At 35.6% G+C, this 15,222-nt stretch overlaps 1 protein-coding gene across 1 annotated transcript in view; it reads left to right on the top strand.

The window, feature by feature from the left end:
• The window catches only part of pappa2 (pappalysin 2), a 565,518-nt gene that overhangs the window by 332,058 nt on the left and 218,238 nt on the right, over positions 1–15,222 (top strand). Inside the window, exon 12 of the mRNA XM_067990736.1 lies at positions 861–996. Within this exon, the coding sequence (XP_067846837.1) occupies positions 861–996 (136 nt within the window). The remainder of the gene's footprint in view (positions 1–860; positions 997–15,222) is intronic.

Raw genomic sequence — 15,222 nt, 5'->3', positions numbered from 1 at the left:
CCAAACCAACATGAGCTCTCCCTTTGGAATACTCTACACTGGACAATATACCAAACCAACATGAGCTCTCCCTATAGAATACTCTACACTGAACAATATACCAAACCAACATGAGCTCTCCCTATAGAATACTGTACACTGAACAATATATTGAACCAACATGAGCTCTCCCTGTAGTGTATCCTTTACTGAGTAGTGCATGGAACCAACATGAGCTCTGTAGTGTACCCTGTACTTACCAGTACATCGAACCACTATGAGCTCTCTCTGTAGTGTACCCTGTACTGGTCATTGATTGCTTTCTCTGGTTGGTGATTCAAAGTGCCATAGACTGAGTATTAGTCATTAGAACGACAAAAGGAGAAGTTTGATTGTTTTTCTCACCGAGAGATAATTAGAATGTATAATGCTTTGCAAGTGACTATTGTGGTAGCAACTGTAACATCATTTAAAAGGGAATTTGTAAGTATTTGAATAGGAAGCAGATAAAATGATTTGGTGAAACAGAATTAGAGTGGATGACTTCAGTTGAAGAATCAGCATTGGCAAAGGAACAATAGGCGGACGGCTTCCTCATGTAGTTTTAGTTTGTATGTTTCTACGAGCCAACATGAGGTCCTTGCAAGAAACAGAATGCAAAATTAGATTTATTGCTGTAAAATCATATTGGGTTCTGATTAAGGATCACTCTCAAAATGTTTATTGTTCTCTCTCAGAAACGGTGGATTTCCAGCATTTTCTGTTTTTTTTATATTTCAATTTCTCCCATTTGCAGGTTTTCCTTTTATCCCTTTAATGGATTAAAAACATTTTTGATATTTCAAATGCTGCTTTTTTCATGTTTCTTTTTTAAAACTTAGGTCTGTTTTGATCATCCTGGTGTGGCCAGTTCGATTCTAATTTATTTATCTGCAGATGGTACAACACTGTATGATCAACAACGCAAATCGGTTACAGTCCAGCTCATTGACACCAATGGACACAACCATACTCTGGGTATGTATGCTCCAGCCGGACACCAGGCAACCACTTCAAATCACCTCTTGCCATAAATTTTGTCAGCACCCTAATTGTCAATTATTTTTTCAACCCCTAAAAGGCAAAAAAAACTCCACTTGTGTGCAGTTAAGCCACCATGGCCAACAAATGAGGCAGTACCAAGCGAAAAGAAAAGGCTTACACAAATGCAAAGAAAAGTGGAAATCCAGCGGACTGGGAGAGCTATATTAAAAAAAAGCCACAAAGGGATACGAAGAAAGTAATAAGAGGTGCAAAAAGGGACTATGGAAGTAAAAAAACTTGCAAGGGATATCAAAGCTAACAGTAAAGGTTTATACAAATATATTATGAGAAAGAGAATGGTAAAGGAGAACGTGGGTCCATTAAAGACAGATGCGTGAGAGGCTATAATGAACAATAAAGAAATGGCAGTCTTGTTAAATTAATATTTTTTATCCGTTTTTGCAGTAGAGGAAGAGGACAAAATATTAATGGTACAAGAGAAGCGAAAAATAAGTTAGGGGGAGGAACTTATTGGATTTAATATAAATAACAAAAATGGTAAAGAAGAAAATAATGGGACAAATCTCCAGGACCCGAAAGTTTCCACCTCAGGGTAGTAAAAGAAATAGGTGAAAAAATTGCAGCTGCTTCAGTCATAATTATCAAAAACTCTCCAGGGAATAGTGTCTTTAGATTGGAAAATTGCAAATGTCACTCCATTATTTAGGAAGGGAAGGAGGGAGAAACCAGGGAAATACAGACCTGTCAGATTAACATCAGTTGTTGGGAAGTTACTGGAATCTATCATCAGGGACAGAGTAACTGAGCACTAGGACAAGTATCAGCTGATCAAAGAGAGTCAGTATGGATTTGTGAAGGTGTAGGTCATGTCTGTCTAATCTAGTTGAATTTTTTTGAAGAGGTCACTATGAATATTATCTATATGGACTTCCAGATGGCATTTGATAAGTTTCTGCACAAGCCATTATTAGAAAAAATAAAAGCGCGTGGAATTGGAGACAACCTTGTGACATTGGTTGGTAACTGGTTGGAAGGTAGGAGACAGAGAGTAAGGATAAAGGGAACATCCGCTGATTGATAAGTAACTTTCCCCAAGGATCTGTACTGGGGCCTTAGCTTTTCACCATATATATTAATGACTTGGATGAAGGAATATAGAGTTGTATATCCAAGTTTGCAGATGACACTAAGTTAGGAGGCGCACAGTAAGCTGTGTAGATGGGAGCATGAAGTTACAAAGGGAAAGATTAAGTGAGTGGGTAAAACTGTGGAAGATGAAGTCTAATGTAGGGAAGTGAGGTCATCCATTTTGGATCCAAGAAAGATGAACCTAAATATTTGTTTAATGGCGAGAGACTAGAAGATTTGGAGGAGCAAAGGGATTTGGGTGTCCATGAATTAGTAAAAGGTAGGGCACAAATACAAAAAATAATCAGAAAGGCTAATGGAATGTTGACCTATATCATAAAGGGGAGAAAGTTATACAGGGTACAGAACCATGGTAGAAATGTTTAAATGTTTACAGAAGATACATTACTATGGTATCAGAGTTTAAATGTTGTTTATAGATGCTACAGTGCCATGGTATCAATGATAAATATTGTTTATAGATGATACTGTACCATGGTATCAGAGTTTAAATGTTGATAAAGGATACAGTGCCATGGTATCTATTTAAATGTTGTTTATAGGGAATACAGTAGCGTGGTATCAGACTGTAAATGTTATTTATAGAGGAGACAGTTCAATGGAATCAGAGTTTAAATGTAGTTTATACAAAATACAGTACCATATTATCGGTATTTAATTGTTTATATAAGCTACAGTAACATTGTATCAGTGTTTAAATTTTGTTTATAGCGAATACAGCAGCACGGTATTAGTGTTAAATGTTGCTCATACAGGATACAGTGCCATGGTATCGGTGTTTAAATGTCGTACATACAGGGTACAGAACCATGGAAGAAGTGTTTAAATGTTTACAAAGGATACAGTACCGTGGTATCAGAGTTTAAATGTTGTTTATAGAGGACACAGTATCATGGTGTCAGTGTTTAGGTATTGTTGACAGAGGATACAGGACCATGGTATCAGTGTTAAATGTTATTTATACAGGATACAGTGCCATGGTACCAGTGTTTAAATGCTATTTATAGGGGATAGAGTGCCATGGTATCAGGATTTGAATGATGTTGATAGATGATACTGTACTGTGGGTATCAATGTTTAAATGTTGTTTAAAGAGGATACAGTACCATGGTATCAGTGTTTACATATTGCTTAGGAAGAATACAGTACAATAGTATCAGTATTTAAATGTAGTTTATAGAGGATGCAGTGCAATTGGTATCAGTGTTTAATTGATGTTTATAGATGATACCGTGCCATGGTTACCAGTGTTTGAATGTTGTTTGTAGAGGATAAAGCACCATGGTATCAGTGTTTAAATGTAGTCTATGTATGATACAGCACCATGGTATCAGTGTTTAAATGTAGTCTATGTATGATACAGTACCATGGTATCAGTGTTTAAATGTAGTCTATGTATGATACAGTACCATGGTATCAGTGTTTAAATGTAGTCTTTGTATGATACAGCACCATGGTATCAGTGTTTAAATGTAGTCTATGTATGATACAGCACCATGGTATCAGTGTTTAAATGTAGTCTATGTATGATACAGTACCAGGGTATCAGTGTTTAAATGTAGTCTATGTATGATACAGTACCAGGGTATCAGTGTTTAAATGTAGTCTATGTATGATACAGTACCAGGGTATCAGTGTTTAAATGTAGTCTATGTATGATACAGTACCATGGTATCAGTGTTTAAATGTTCTTTATATGGGATATGAAGCATGGTATCAACAAGAACAACATCTTCAATTTCTGTACCACCTTTAACGTAATAAAACATTCCAAGGCGCTTCACAGGAGTGTAATCAAAGAAAATTTCACATCAGTATTTAAATGTAGTTTATAGAGAATGCAGTGAAATTGGTATCAGTGTTTAATTGATGTTTATAGATGATGCTGTACCATGGTATCAGTGTTAAATGTTCGTTATAGAGAATACTGTACCACGCTACCAGTGTTTAAATGTTGTTTATACGGGATACAGTACCATGGTATCAGTGTTAAATGTGGTTTATACGGGATACAGTACCATGGTATCAGTGTTAAATGTGGTTTATACAGGATACAGTACCATGGTATCAGTGTTAAATGTTGTTTATACAGGATACAGTATCATGGTATCAGTGTTAAATGTGGTTTATACAGGATACAGTGCCGTGCTACTACTGTTTAAATGTGGTTTATACAGGATACAGTACCATGGTATCAGTGTTAAATGTGGTTTATACAGGATACAGTGCCGTGCTACTACTGTTTAAATGTGGTTTATACAGGATACAGTACCATGGTATCAGTGTTAAATGTGGTTTATACAGGATACAGTGCCGTGCTATCAGTGTTAAATGTGGTTTATACAGGATACAGTACCATGGTATCAGTGTTAAATGTGGTTTATACAGGATACAATACCATGGTATCAGTGTTAAATGTGGTTTATACAGGATATAGTGCCGTGCTACCACTGTTTAAATGTTGTTTATACAGGATACAGTACCTTGGTATCAGTGTTAAATGTTGTTTATACAGGATACAGTGCCATGGTATGTGTTAAATGTTGTTTATACAGGATACAGTGCCATGGTATGTGTTAAATGTTGTTTATACAGGATACAGTACCATGCTATCAGTGTTAAATGTGGTTTATACAGGATACAGTGCCGTGCTATCAGTGTTAAATGTTGTTTATACAGGATACAGTACCATGCTATCAGTGTTAAATGTGGTTTATACAGGATACAGTGCCGTGCTATCAGTGTTAAATGTTGTTTATACAGGATATAGTGCCGTGCTATCAGTGTTAAATGTTGTTTATACAGGATACAGTACCGTGCTATCAGTGTTAAATGTTGTTTATACAGGATATAGTGCCGTGCTATCAGTGTTAAATGTTGTTTATACAGGATACAGTGCCGTGCTATCAGTGTTAAATGTGGTTTATACAGGATACAGTACCGTGCTATCAGTGTTAAATGTTGTTTATACAGGATACAGTACCATGGTATCAGTGTTAAATGTGGTTTATACAGGATATAGTGCCGTGCTATCAGTGTTAAATGTTGTTTATACAGGATATAATACCATGGTATCAGTGTTAAATGTGGTTTATACAGGATATAGTGCCGTGCTATCAGTGTTAAATGTTGTTTATACAGGATATAGTGCCATGCTACCAGTGTTTAAATGTTGTTTCTGGGGGATACAGTGCCAAGAAGGTATTAGGACAAATGACCAAAAGCTTGGTCAAAGAGGTAGGTCTTAAAGGAGGAGGGAGAGGCAGAGAGGGAATTCCAGAGTTTGGGGCCTAGGCACTTGAAGGCACAGCCGCCAACGGTGGAGCGATGAAAATCGGGCGTGCACAAGAGGCAAGAGTTGGAGGATTATAGGGCTGGAGGAGGTTACAGAGATAGGGAGGGACGAGGCCATGGAGGGATTTTAAAACGAGGATGAGAATTTTAAAATCAAGGCGTTCCTGGACCAGGAGCCAATGTAGGTCAGCAAGCACAAGGGTAATGGGTGAACGGGACTCGGTGGGAGTTAGGATACGGGCAGCAGAGTTTTGGATGAGCTCAAGTTTATGAAGGGTGGAAGATGGGAGGCCATTAACTATCAGTATTTAAATGATGTTTATGCTGTGGTATCAGTGGTTAAATAGTGTTTACAGATGTTACAGTAGCGTGGTATCAGTATTTAAATGTTTATAGAGGATAAAGTGCCATGGCATCAGAGTTTAAATATTGTTTATAAAGGATACAGTGCCATGGTATCAGTATTTAAATACTTTTAGATGTTACAGTGCTGTGGTATCAGTTTAAATGTTGTTTCTAGAGGATACGGTACCATGGTATCAGAAGTTAAATGTTGTTTATAAAGAATACGGTGCCATGGTATCAGTATTTAAATATTATTTATAGTTGCTACAGTACCATGGTATCAGAGTTTAAATGTTATTTATACAGGATACGGTACCATGGTATCAGAGTTTAAATGTTATTTGTAGAGGATACAGTACCATGGTATCAGAGTTTAAATGTTATTTGTAGAGGATACAGTACCGTGGTATCAGAGTTTAAATGTTATTTATACAGGATATGGTACCGTGGTATCAGAGTTTAAATGTTGTTTATTGGGGCTAGAGTACAATGCTATTAGTATTTAAATGTTGTTTATAGGGGATGCAGTACCTTGTTATCAGTGTTTAAATGTTTATACAGGATATAGTGCCATGGTATCGGTGTTTAAATGTTGTATATGCAAGGTACAGAAACACGGTAGAAGCGTTTAAATGTTTACAGAAGATACAGTACGATAGTATCAGAGTTTAAATGTTGTTTATAGAGGATTGTCTGACAAATTTGCTTGAGTTCTTTGAGGACATAACGTACAGGGTGGATAAAGGGGAACCAGTGGACGTAGTGTATTTAGACTTCCAGAAGGCATTCGACAAGGTGCCACATAAAAGATTATTGCTCAAGATAAAGAATCACTGGATTGGGGGTAATATTCTGGCATGGGTGGAGGATTGGTTATCTAACAGGAAGCAGAGAGTTGGGATAAATGGTTCATTCTCGGACTGGCAACCAGTGGTGTTCCACAGGGGTCGGTGCTGGGTCCCCAACTCTTTACAATCTATATTAACGATTTGGAGGAGGGGACCGAGTGTAACATATCAAAGTTTGCAGATGATACAAAGATGGGAGGGAAAGTAGAGAGTGAGGAGGACATAAAAAACCTACAAGGGGATATAGACAGACTGGGTGAGTGGGCAGAGATTTGGCAGATGCAATACAATATTGGAAAATGTGAGATTATGCACTTTGGCAGGAAAAATCAGAGAGCAAGTTATTATCTTAATGGCAAGAAACTGGAAAGTACTGCAGTACAAAGGGATCTGGGGGTCCTAGTGCAAGAAAATCAAAAAGTTAGTAAGCAGGTGCAGCAGGTGATCAAGAAGGCCAACGGAATGTTGGCTTTTATTGCTAGGGGGATAGAATATAAAAACAGGGAGGTATTGCTGCAGTTATATAAGGTATTGGTGAGACCGCACCTGGAATACTGCATACAGTTTTGGTCTCCACTTAAGAAAAGGCATACTTGCTCTCGAAGCAGTACAAAGAAGGTTCACTCGGTTAATCCCGGGGATGAGGGGGCGGACATATGAGGAGAGGTTGACTGGATTGGGACTCAACTCATTGGAGTTCAGAAGAATGAGAGGCGATCTTATTGAAACATATAAGATTGTGAAGGGGCTTGATCGGGTGGATGCGGTAAGGATGTTCCCAAGGATGGGTGAAACTAGAACTAGGGGGCATAATCTTAGAATAAGGGGCTGCTCTTTCAAAAATGAGATGAGGAGAAACTTCTTCACTCAGAGGGTGGTAGGTCTGTGGAATTTGCTGCCCCAGGAAGCTGTGGAAGCTACATCATTAAATAAATTTAAAACAGAAATAGACAGTTTCCTAGAAGTAAAGGGAATTAGGGGTTACGGGGAGCGGGCAGGAAATTGGATATGAAGCTGAGTTTGGATCAGTCAAGGCCCTGTGGGTGGCGGAGCGGGCCCAGGGGCTGAGTGGCCGGGTCCTGCTCCTACTTCTTGTGTTCTTTAGATTTGAGGTTAGGATCAGATCAGCCATGATCTTATTGAATGGCGGAGCAGGCTCGAGGGGCCAATTGGCCTCCTCCTGCTCCTATTTCTTATGTTCTTATGTTCGGATATAGCACCGTGGTATCAGAGTTTAAATGTTTATAGAGGATACAGTATCGTGGCATCAGAGTTTAAATATTGTTTATAGAGGATACAGTACCATGGTATCAGTGTTTAAACATTGTTTATAGAGGATACAGTACCATGGTATCAGTGTTTAAACAATGTTTATAGAGGATACAGTACCATGGTATCAGTGTTTAAACATTGTTTATAGAGGATACAGTACCATGGTATCAGTGTTTAAACATTGTTTATAGAGGATACAGTACCATGGTATCAGTGTTTAAACATTGTTTATAGAGGATACAGTACCATGGTATCAGTGTTTAAACATTGTTGATAGATGATACAATACCGTGGTATCAATGTTGAATGTTGTTTATACAGGATGCAGTACCATGGTATAAGTGTTTAAATTTTAATTAGAGTATACTTTGTCATGTTATCATTGTTTAAATATAATATATACAAAGTACAATGCCATGGTATCAGTTTTTAAATGTTGTTTATAGGTGATACAGTACCCTGGTATCAGTGTTAAATGTTATTTATACAGGATACAGTGTCATGGTACCAGTATTTAAATGTTATTTATAAGAGATAGAGTTCCATGGAGCAGGATTTAAATGCTGTTTATAGACGATACTGCATTGGTACCAGTGTTTAAATGTTGTTTATAGATGATACAGTACCAAGATATCAGTATTTAAATTTTGTTTAGAAAGGATACGGTGCTATTGGTATTATTGTTTAATTGATGTTTATTGACTATACTGTCATAGTTTCAGTGTTTTTTAAAGGTGATACAGCACCATGCTATAACTGTTTAAATGGTGTTGACTGAGGATATAATACCATTGTATCAGTGATTAAATGTTGTTGATAGATGATACAATACCGTGGTATCAGTGTTAGCATGGTACTGTATCCTTTATAAACCACATTTTATCAGTGTTTAATTTTCCTTTATAGATAATACAGTACTATGGTATAATTGATTAAATTTTGTTTACAGATGGTACAGTACCATGGTATCAGTGTTTAAATATTGTTCATAGAGGGTACAGTACCATGGTATCAGTGTTTAAATATTGTTCATAGAGGATACAGTACCATGGTATCAGTGTTTAAACATTGTTCATAGAGGATACAGTACCCTGGTATCAGTGTTTAAATATTGTTTATAGAGGATACAGTACCATGGTATCAGTGTTTAAACATTGTTCATAGAGGATACAGTACCCTGGTATCAGTGTTTAAATATTGTTTATAGAGGATACAGTACCATGGTATCAGTGTTTAAATATTGTTTATAGAGGATACAATACTGTGGTATCAGAGTTTAAATATTGTTCATAGAGGATACAGTACCCTGGTATCAGTGTTTAAATATTGTTTATAGAGGATACAATACTGTGGTATCAGAGTTTAAATATTGTTTATAGAGGATACAGTACCATGGTATCAGTGTTTAAACATTGTTTATAGAGGATACAGTACCATGGTATCAGTGTTTAAACATTGTTTATAGATGATACAATACCGTGGTATCAATGTTGAATGTTGTTTATACAGGATGCAGTACCATGGTATAAGTGTTTAAATTTTAATTAGAGTATACTTTGTCATGTTATCATTGTTTAAATATAATATATACAAAGTACAATGCCATGGTATCAGTTTTTAAATGTTGTTTATAGGTGATACAGTACCCTGGTATCAGTGTTAAATGTTATTTATACAGGATACAGTGTCATGGTACCAGTATTTAAATGTTATTTATAAGAGATAGAGTTACATGGAGCAGGATTTAAATGCTGTTTATAGACGATACTGCATTGGTACCAGTGTTTAAATGTTGTTTATAGATGATACAGTACCAAGATATCAGTATTTAAATTTTGTTTAGAAAGGATACGGTGCTATTGGTATTATTGTTTAATTGATGTTTATTGACTATACTGTCATAGTTTCAGTGTTTTTTAAAGGTGATACAGCACCATGCTATAACTGTTTAAATGGTGTTGACTGAGGATATAATACCATTGTATCAGTGATTAAATGTTGTTGATAGATGATACAATACCGTGGTATCAGTGTTAGCATGGTACTGTATCCTTTATAAACCACATTTTATCAGTGTTTAATTTTCCTTTATAGATAATACAGTACTATGGTATAATTGATTAAATTTTGTTTACAGATGGTACAGTACCATGGTATCAGTGTTTAAATATTGTTCATAGAGGGTACAGTACCATGGTATCAGTGTTTAAATATTGTTCATAGAGGATACAGTACCATGGTATCAGTGTTTAAACATTGTTCATAGAGGATACAGTACCATGGTATCAGTGTTTAAACATTGTTCATAGAGGATACAGTACCCTGGTATCAGTGTTTAAATATTGTTTATAGAGGATACAGTACCATGGTATCAGTGTTTAAACATTGTTCATAGAGGATACAGTACCCTGGTATCAGTGTTTAAATATTGTTTATAGAGGATACAGTACCATGGTATCAGTGTTTAAACATTGTTGATAGATGATACAATACTGTGGTATCAGAGTTTAAATATTGTTCATAGAGGATACAGTACCCTGGTATCAGTGTTTAAATATTGTTTATAGAGGATACAATACTGTGGTATCAGAGTTTAAATATTGTTTATAGAGGATACAGTACCCTGGTATCAGTGTTTAAACATTGTTTATAGAGGATACAATACTGTGGTATCAGAGTTTAAATATTGTTTATAGAGGATACAGTACCATGGTATCAGTGTTTAAATATTGTTGATAGATGATACAATACCGTGGTATCAATGTTGAATGTTGTTTATACAGGATGCAGTACCATGGTATAAGTGTTTAAATTTTAATTAGAGTATACGTTGTCATGTTATCATTGTTTAAATATAATATATGCAAAGTACAATGCCATGGTATCAGTTTTTAAATGTTGTTTGTCGATGATACAGTATCATGGTATCAGTGTTTAAACATTGTTTATAGAGTATACAGTATCTTTGAATCAGAGTTTAAATATTGTTCATAGAGGATACAGTACCATGGTATCAGTGTATATACATTGTTTATAGAGGATACAGTATCATGGTATCAGAGTTTAAACATTGTTTATAGAGGATACAGTATCATGGTATCAGAGTTTAAACATTGTTTATAGATGATACAATACCGTGGTATCAGAGTTTAAACATTGTTTATACAGGATGCAGTACCATGGTATAAGTGTTTAAATTTTAATTAGAGTATACTTTGTCATGTTATCATTGTTTAAATGTAATATATACAAAGTACAATGCCATGGTATCAGAGTTTAAATATTGTTTATAGAGGATACAGTACCATGGTATCAGTGTTTAAATGTAATATATACATGGTACAGTGTCATGGTATCAGTGTTTAAATGTTGTTTAGAAAGGATACAGTACCATGGTATCAGAGTTTAAATATTGTTTATAACTGATACAGTACCATGGTATCAGTGTTTAAATGTAATATATACATGGTACAGTGTCATGGTATCAGTATTTAAATGATGATTACAGGGGATACAGTACCATGGTATCAGTGTTTAAATGTTTATACAGGATACAGTACCACGGTATCAGTGTTTAAATGATGATTACAGGGGATACAGTACCATGGTATCAGTGTTTAAATGTTGTTTATAGAGGATACAGTACCATGGTATCAATGATAAATGTAGTTTATACAGGCTACAGTACCAACATGTCAGATTTAAATATTGTTCAGAAATTCAGCGTTTAAATGCTGTTTATAGACGATACAATGCAATGACCTCAGTGTTTAAATGTTGTTTGGAAGGGATAAAATGCTAGGGTAACAGTTCAAATGTTGTTTAGAGATGATACAGTAACATGTTATTAGAGTTTAAATGTTGTTTTTGATGTTACAACCTCATGTAATCAAGTTTAAATGTTGTTTAGAAAGGATACAATGTCATGGTATCAGTGTTTAAATGTTGCTTAGAGAGGATACAATGTCATGGTATCAGTGTTTAAATGTTGCTTAGAGAGGATACAATGTCATGGTATCAGTGTTTAAATGTTGCTTAGAGAGGATACAATGTCATGGTATCAGTGTTTAAATGTTGCTTAGAGAGGATACAATGTCATGGTATCAGTGTTTAAATGTTGCTTAGAGAGGATACAATGTCATGGTATCAGTGGTTAAATGTTGTTTATAGAGAATACCCTACCATGGTATCAATGTTAAAAATGTAGTTGATGCAGGATACAGTCCCATGATATCAGTGTTTAAAGGTAGTTTATAGAGGATGCAGGGCCATGTTATCAGTGTATAAATGTGGTTTATACATGGTACAGTCCCATGATATCAGTGTTTAAATGTGGTTTATAGAGGATACAGTATCATTGTATTAGTGTTTAAATGTAGTTTAGAGAGAATGCAATACTGTGCTATCAGTGTTTAAATGTTTATACAAGATACAGTACCATGGTATCAGTGTTTAAATGTTCCGAAATTTCATTTATAGATAATACAGTAGGCCATATGGGCCATTCAATAAGTCTATGGCTGATCTTCTACCTTATCTCAACTTTTCCACCCGATCCTCATATCCCTTGATTCCCTTAGTGTCCTAAAATCTATTAATCTCAATCTTGAATACACTCAACCTCTGAGCATCTACAGCCCTCTGGGTAGAGAATTCCAAAGATTCACAACCCTCTGAGTGAAGAAATTTTTCTTCATCTTAGTCCTAAATGGCTGACCCCTTATCTTGAGACAATGGCCCCTAGTTCTAGACTCTCCAGCCAGGGGAAACAGCCTCTCAGCATCTACCCTGTCAAGCCCTCTAAGAATTTTATGTTTCAATGAGATCACCTCTCATTCTTCTAAACTCCAGAGAATATAGGCCCATTCTACCCAATCTCTCCTCAAAGGACAACTCTCTCATCCCAGGAATCAATCTAGTGAAAGTTGCACCCCCTCTAAGGCAAGTATATCTTTCCTTAGGTAAGGAAATCAAAACTATACACAGTACTCCAGGTTTGGTCTCACCAGGGCCCTATATAATTGCAGCAAGACCTCCTTACTCTTATATTCCAACCCCCTTGCAATAAAGGCTAACATACCATTTGCCTTCCTAATTGTTGCTGTACCTGCATGTTAACTTTCTGTGATCCGTGTACGAGGACACCCAAATCCCTCTGACTACTAATATTTCTTAGTCTCTCACCTTTTAAAAAATATTCTGCTTTTCTATTCTTCCTACCAAAATGGCTAATTTCCCATTTACTGACATTATACTCCATCTGCCACCTTGCCCACTCACTTAACCTGTCTATATCCCTTTGCAGCCTCTTTGTGTCCTCCTCACAGCTTATTTTCCCACCAAACTTGGATACATTGCACATGGTCCCTTCACCTAAGTTATTGATACAGATTGTAAACAGCTGAGGCCCAAGCACTGATCCTTGCGGCATCCCACTAGTTACAACCTGCCAACCCGAAAATGTTTATTCCTACTCTCTTTTCTGTCTGTTAACCAATCTTCAATCCTGCAAATATGATCCCTAATCTTGTGTAACAACCTCTTGTGTGGCACCTTATTGAATGCCTTTTGAAAATCCAAATATACTACATCCACTGGTTCCCCATATCTACTCTGCTAGTTATACCCTCAAAAAACTCTATAGATTTGTCAAACATGATTTCCCTGTTTTACCATGGTATCCGTGTTTAAATGTAGTTTATAGATAATACAGTACCATGGTATCTGTGTTTGAATGTTGTTTATAGATGATACAGTACCATGGTATCAGTGTTTGAATGTTGTTTATAGATGATACAGTACCATGGTATCAGTGTATAAATGTAGTTTATAGATGATACAGTACCATGGTATCCATGTTTGAATGTTGTTTATAGATGATACATTACCATGGTATCAGTGTATAAATGTAGTTTATAGATGATACAGTACCATGGTATCAGTGTATAAATGTAGTTTATAGATGATACAGTACCATGGTATCCGTGTTTGAATGTTGTTTATAGATGATACAGTACCATGGTATCAGTGTATAAATGTAGTTTATAGATGATACGGTACCATGGTATCCGTGTTTGAATGTTGTTTATAGATGATACAGTACCATGGTATCAGTGTATAAATGTAGTTTATAGATGATACAGTACCATGGTATCCGTGTTTGAATGTTGTTTATAGATGATACATTACCATGGTATCAGTGTATAAATGTAGTTTATAGATGATACATTACCATGGTATCAGTGTATAAATGTAGTTTATAGATGATACAGTACCATGGTATCCATGTTTGAATGTTGTTTATAGATGATACATTACCATGGTATCAGTGTATAAATGTAGTTTATAGATGATACAGTACCATGGTATCAGTGTATAAATGTAGTTTATAGAGGATACAGTACCATTTTATCAGTGTTGAAATGTTGTTTACAAAGGATACAGTATCATGATATCAGTGTTTAAATATAATTTATACAGAATGCAGTGCCGTCATATCAGTAATTAAATGTAGTTTATAGTTGATACAGTACCACGATATCATTGCTTAAATGTTGTTTAGATGATACAGTGCCATACTATGAGTGTTTAAATGTAGTTTATCGATGATATAGTGTCATGGCACCAGTGTTTAAATGTTGTTTATAGATGATACAGTATGATGGTATTGGTGTTTAGATGTTGTTAATAGATGATACAGTACCATGGTATCAGCGTCTTAATGTTGTTTATAGGTGATACAGTACCACGGTATCAGTGTTTTAATGTTGTTTATAGATGATACAGTAACATGGTATCAGTGTTTTAATGTAGTTTATAGGTGATACAGTAACACGGTATCAGTGTTTTAATGTTGTTTATAGATGATACAGTACCACGGTATCAGTGTTTTAATGTTGTTTATAGATGATACAGTACCACGGTATCAGTGTTTTAATGATGTTTATAGATGATACAGTACTATGGTATCAGTGTTTTAATGTTGTTTATAGATGATACAGTACCATGGTATCAGCGTTTTAATGTTGTTTATAGATGATACAGTAACATGGTATCAGTGTTTTAATGTAGTTTATAGGTGATACAGTAACACGGTATCAGTGTTTTAATGTTGTTTATAGATGATACAGTACCACGGTATCAGTGTTTTAATGTAGTTTATAGATGATACAGTACCACGGTATCAGTGTTTTAATGTTGTTTATAGATGATACAGTACCACGGTATCAGTGTTTTAATGATGTTTATAGATGATACAGTACTATGGTATCAGTGTTTTAATGATGTTTAT

This window comes from Heptranchias perlo, chromosome 9 (assembly GCF_035084215.1).
Source record: "Heptranchias perlo isolate sHepPer1 chromosome 9, sHepPer1.hap1, whole genome shotgun sequence".
Taxonomy (NCBI): Eukaryota; Metazoa; Chordata; class Chondrichthyes; order Hexanchiformes; family Hexanchidae; genus Heptranchias; species Heptranchias perlo.
Note: the sequence above shows the minus strand (reverse complement) of the source record. Positions and strands in the feature narration are given on the sequence as shown.